General features: G+C 38.2%; 1 protein-coding gene across 2 annotated transcripts in view; it reads right to left on the bottom strand.

Annotated features, from left to right (window-relative positions):
* Positions 1-310: 310 nt before the first annotated feature.
* OSTM1 (osteoclastogenesis associated transmembrane protein 1) overlaps positions 311-6,000 on the bottom strand; it is a 79,538-nt gene continuing 73,848 nt past the window's right edge. The window contains exon 7 of one of the 2 annotated variants that reach the window (XM_033937019.1): positions 311-974. In XM_033937019.1, the coding sequence (XP_033792910.1) occupies positions 919-974 (56 nt within the window). In that variant the 3' untranslated portion in view covers positions 311-918. Of the gene's footprint in view, positions 975-4,501; positions 4,620-6,000 lie in introns of those variants that run through there. The other variant, XM_033937018.1, reaches the window with a different exon arrangement.

The raw sequence follows: 6,000 nt of genomic DNA, 5'->3' as shown, positions 1-6,000 counted from the left end.
ATAAATAAATAAATAAAAAATTAAGAGAAAGGGATCAGGATCAGTTTGCATTGCTGATGATGCTACTCTTTTGGGGGGATTAGGTCTGGTCAGCTGTAACATATTCTCTTAATATTTTTCAACAAAGGAAAAGGGGGGTGGGATTTGATGCACTGCCTTTCTGTGGTTACAATCAAAGCAGGTGCTTATCTTGTATCTGGGCAATGGAGGGTTAAGTGAGCTGCAGGGGGAAATCGAAGCCAGTCCCCCCCCCCAGAGACTCAGGCTGCTGCATTAGCCATTAGGTTACCAAAGACCTTGTTAAAGAAAAAGAAAGGAGGAAAGGGGATTTTGGATAGGTAAAGGCTTGATTGCTGAAATGTACAAGAATCATGTTGGGGATCTTTCAGGGAGAAAATAAAGTGCTGAGAAACATTAAGATAAACTGCTGACACCATAAAAAGCCCACAAATAAACAAAATTCAGATCTACCGGCACACTGAAAGCAGCAAGAGAGTTGAAGAAAGATCTGTAAAACTAAAATGTTTTAAATTAATTCACTTATCAAGTTATTCTATTTTAAAAAAATCATAAAAAGTTGTTGAGACAAACTCCGAAGAGCTATTAAAGACAAATCAAGAAAAAAGAGTCAGCAAGTAAGCGACTGTTTTAGCAAGACAAAAAAAACCTGCTGTTGTATTAAAAAGAAAAAAAGCGTTCAATCCTATGAACATGAGGTACAAAAGCAGAAAGACAAACAAGTTATTTCTAGTCTTCTCTGGTAGAAAGACGGACAAGCTTCAAGAGCTGCAGAGTCGGTGCTCCTCCTGCATGTAGGCCCCATGGCTAACTCTGTCCAGCAGGTTCTGACTGGCATCTCTACTGCCCTCATGCAGGGCTATCGTCACCACTATTCTCCATGGGAGTTCCTTCGGCCACTCAGCTGCATTTGCTCTGGATGTTCACTACGCTGGGGCTTGATGTCACACGCTTGGCTAAAAAGAAGAGAGAAATGTTTTAAAGGTTGTGCATTTTCTGTACTGTATTATCTTCCCAAATTCAATCTCAATTCAGTTTGAGCTCAGGCAATGTAGTGTGAAGGGACTAGCCTAAGGTCACAAAGAGTGTCGGTGGATTTGAACCCTGGCTTCCCAGCTTTTTAATAAGAGCACAGAAGGACAGGTAAGCCGGGACTTAGGAAAAGGACCCCTTAATGATTTAACTTAAATTGTTATTTTTCTTAGATATTTCTGGGCCAGAAACCCAGAGCTCTGCCCAGTTGTGTGCACAGGTTCCATCACTACAAAGCTCACTCCAGCCCATCCTCAACTGAATGGCCATATATGGGACACAGACCCTGCAAGTCTGCCCAGTACTGGCCAACAAACAAAACCCACTGTGGAGAGGATGATGTTCAAGATGGGTAGGAACACAGACAGGACTGAACGAGCCAGAGGTCTTCCTCCTCCCACAACCTTTAGAGTCAGTGAGTGCAGTTCAATTCAGTTGTGGCTCTACTGCTCGAGGGTCTCTCCCCTCATCCCGTTTAAATTGTCAGAGCATTTCAGAGGAAATTCTGTACAACCACACAATGCAAAATTTGAACAGACTCACTCTCTCCACAGAATGTGGTCAGCCATGGGGTTCAAAAGATGGCAGAGAGATGAAAAGAATTGCTATGTTGTTTACACATGTTTCTGTAATGTGATTTTATTGTTTTTGCTTTTATGTATTTAATTGTAAATGTGCTTTGTAACTGGCATAGAATTGGGGGTATAGCGAGTAATAGTTTTAAATAAATACAAATTAATTAATAGAAGCCACAGGGAAGCCCAGTCATTCATCTCTCTATCTCAGTGGTTGTAGCAGGATTTTTGTTTTGTTCTTAGCAGCCAAGTCTTTTTCTCCTCTCCTGGTGCTGGGGACATTAACAATGCTCCTCCTCCTTCTCTCAATGACCTTCTCCCCAGGTCCAGCACCATTTCCTGCTTCCTCTTCTCCCTCTCTAGTAAGTCAAACCTGCTTGGGCTGGTGGTGGATCCTTCCCTCTGCTGTGTCCCACCCTTGTGCAAACAGAGGCCCAGCAGAGGGAAGGATCTGGCAACCAAAGCAGGTCTGATGGACCAGGAGGGGAGGAAAAGAGAAAGCAGTGCTGGAACTGGGAGGGGGGATTGAGGGAAGGAAAGAGAGAATGGTGGAAGGAGGAAGATGAGAAGAGAGGTGCTGAACCTGTAGGTGGGCTGTGAGAAATTGAAGGAAGATCTTAGGAAATTGGAAGACTGAGCAGATGAAATTGAATGTGGACAAATGCAAAGTGATGCACATTGGGCAGAATAACTCAAATTATAGCTACACGTGCACTTATTGCAGTTTTCAATGGTGCACTGTGAGACACTCATGCGCCCAGTGATAAATACCAAAGTAATGCACGCTAATCTAGAGACTAATCATTTTTTGTATGGGGAGGGGAGAAGGCACCTGTCAAGAGCGTGGAGAGTGGAGGCTCCTGAAGGCGTGGCTTGGAAGCACACGCAAATGGTCGGGTAAATGAGAAGCTCCGTACCAGCATACCTTTGAAGTTAAATAAGTTACAAAAATATTTTTTTTTCTTACTGCAAAAGTATAAAATAAAGGCGTTATGGCTTCGGGGAAGCAGGCAAAGACTGATTCAGCTTTCTCAATGACAGAGAGCGTAAAACGATTGAAGCTGGAGCTGGCAACCACTTCAAAACTGCCGTTGCCGAAGGAGAATGGAGCTGACTTTGATATTATGATCGAGCTGCGAGAAATTAAAGAAATTGTCTTAGATAACTCGAGGAAAATACAAGAGGTTAAAGAAGAAAATACAAGAGGTTAAAGAAGAAATTTCTACTCTAAATAAAAAGAATGGAGATGGTTGCACTCAAAGCGGATCACCTAGAAAAAAGAATTGCAATTACTGAAGCAGAAGTATTTCAATTTAAAATAGATCTGGAAGACTAACAGAGAAAGGCGAAGTAACTTACGGGCCCTAGGGCTACCGGAAGGGGTGGAGAAAAACAATCCCGATTTCCTTTTTAGAAAATCTCCTCCCTAAATTACTGCCACTTAAAACAAAGTTCTCCCTGGAGATTGAACGAGCACAAAAAAGATCAGAGAAACAAGTGGGTCCACGTCCCTTAATTTTATGATAGGTTAAACTATAACTTTTGGTGGAATTCCGTATGCCATATATATATAAAATGGAGCGTGCATTAGCAACACAGAGGTTATTTTGGCAAGTTTCAGAAGATCTGGGGACCATAAGCAGATTTCTGTAATGAATGAAATCATTTCCCCATAATAAAAATCTTATTAAGAAGTGAGGGGGGTGGGTTTCATTTTATTTAATTTATCTCATAAAATATTTGTCATTATTTTTATTATAATTGTTATGTGTATTGGGAGGGGAGGGAAAGGAGGGGTTTAAATTTTAATAACAATTATTATACATATTAGGTAATACATATATTTCAGTTATTGTTCATAAATACAGAATAATATATTGTATTTACAGTGGTACATGAAAGGAATTCAAGTGTATGTTTTCAGTTTTAAATTTTTTATTCATTTTCATATATCAACAAGTGTAACATAAAAGATCACATAAAACATACACTTGAATTCCTTTCATGTATCACTGTAAATACAATATATTATTCTGTATTTATAAACAATACCTAAAATATCTGTATGTTTTATGAAATCATTTAAATTGCTATGTTACACTTGTGGATGTATGAAAATGAATAAAAAAATTTAAACAAAAAATTTTTAAGCTTTTAAGATACCAGCAAGTTATGGAAATATTGAGGCTGGCAAAGGAGAATAAAAACTGAAAATACCAAGATGCACGCATACATATAGTGTCTGATTTTGCAAAAGCAACAGCTAATAAAAGGAAGAGATTTCTAGAATTGAGACCACAGCCGAGAAGCATGGGGGCTAAATATGGGTTAATTTATCCGGCAATTATGAGGGTTATCTATGGAAATAAAACATTAAATTTCCAAGAACCAGAGAAGTTGCAAGAATTTCTACAACAAACTGAACAACCAATGTCATCATAAGTCTCTTCTGGTTATATGGTGAGAGTCATTTTTTAATGTTCGTTTATTTTAAAGTTATTTTAAGTCAACATGGATATGTCAATTCTGTTTGTAGAAAGAAATACAGAATAGAGGAATTATTTATGTGGCTGTGTAACTTATTCGATTGGAAAGAGTGAACTGGTTAATTCTTTTTAAACACAATTTGAAGGTTTAACGGCTCATGACACGAGAATTTGATTTGTAGAATGTCAGCTCCTGCAGAATACGATACTGATAAAAAGAACGAGCGTCAGATTTCATTGCTTATCAAGGAAATATTTAAAGTCGTTTTCTGGATGAATGAAAGAGTTTCTCAGTACAGAGGAAATTGCTGCAGGAGGAATGTTTAATAAGTAAAATGACAATAATGGATAACAACTGTTTAAAGTTAAGAAAGACGCTGTGCATGCTTGTAATTTACAGTATACTCTATTTATTCATAACATAAAAATGTCAGTATGGCCTGAAGACAAGAACAGGATACAGCAGGTTGGAAATGCAATGAGAATTTGCCCGGATATCCAATGGAAGCTGAAAATAGAATGGAAACATTACCAGTATGACAGCGAAGAAGAGTGGTGTGAGTTACAGTGGTCATGCGTTCCTTATTGGAACTGGAAGTGGATACAGTTTTGAAATATATACTTCTGATCAATTTTTCCCGAACTTTCTAGTCATGTAATTCAGGCATGCTTTTCACAACGGAATTCCATTTTTGCAGATTATGGTCCCTTAATTGGGAGTTTTCTCCAGATAGATGAGTCAGTACATACGTCGGTAGTTTATATATATGTTATATTATTATATATCAATTACTGACATATCGTAAGGTTTTCCATGTATCCATTAATATTCTGTTTTCTTTATACAGTCTAGGCATTTTGGTACTGAGAACATAACAAATGCAGAGGAAACATGAGTCGCCCTTCCATAACCAATCTGGGGTATTATCAATGAGCTCTGGCATATGTTAAGGGAGGAAGGGAAGGGATTAAGTCCTTATGTATTAATGTAAAAATGATAGAAATTCAAGTGATGTACTCAATTATAAATGTAAATTATTTATACTCTTGATGTAAGATGTGAAATGAATAGAGAAATAAGAGTGGAGGCTCTGAGCTAACCAAGCGGATTTCTATATCAGCCCATACAGTGCTCACAGGGCTGGTTTTTTGTTTGTCTAACAGCTGCAGTAAAAATGGCCTTAGCTCAGGAAAAACCTGTGCTAAAGCCACTTTTGACTGCAGCGCATTAAAACAACCCCCAAGATCAACAGAATGGAAACTCAAGGAACTGAGGTCCTGGCACAGGGACATGGATTTCTGAGTTTAGAAAACAGCTCCACTTAAGCACCATCAGATGACATCAGCCACCTTTTTTTTTTTTTTTTTTTAATCTTTATTCATTTTTTCATCTTACAAGTGTATCAAGAAATAACATTTGAACTTAAAAACATCACTTGATATTCTATTACAATCAACTTAAATCAATGAAATTATAACCCCTTCCCTCCTATCCCTCCCATATCATACGCATTCTCAGTATAGTTTGGAATTCCTATGCTTTCAGGCGGATTTCTTGGGCTACCAAGCCACACAGTGGTATAAATTGTTGTATGGATATTTGAATAAAAAACAGAAAACTGGTCTTAGGGATATTTGGAGCATTGAGATTGGGCACCAAATTTCTGCCTCTCAATGGCCACAATTTTGGTCTTGGAGCATCTATGAGGCAGACGTGGTTTTTTTTGTTGCATAGAGATTTTTGGACCCCAGTTCGTTTACAGAAGTTGGATAGCTCTAGGTCCAATAGATGCTGGCATTGTAGTTTAGAAGCTGGGACTTTAGATCATTTAATTTTTTTCTGTCCCTATGTAAATGCCTTTTGGAAATTAATTTGGTCCCAAATGAAT

The sequence above is a fragment of the Geotrypetes seraphini genome, chromosome 3 (genome assembly GCF_902459505.1).
Source record: "Geotrypetes seraphini chromosome 3, aGeoSer1.1, whole genome shotgun sequence".
NCBI classification, from domain to species: domain Eukaryota; kingdom Metazoa; phylum Chordata; class Amphibia; order Gymnophiona; family Dermophiidae; genus Geotrypetes; species Geotrypetes seraphini.
This window is presented reverse-complemented; position numbering and strand designations above follow the sequence as displayed.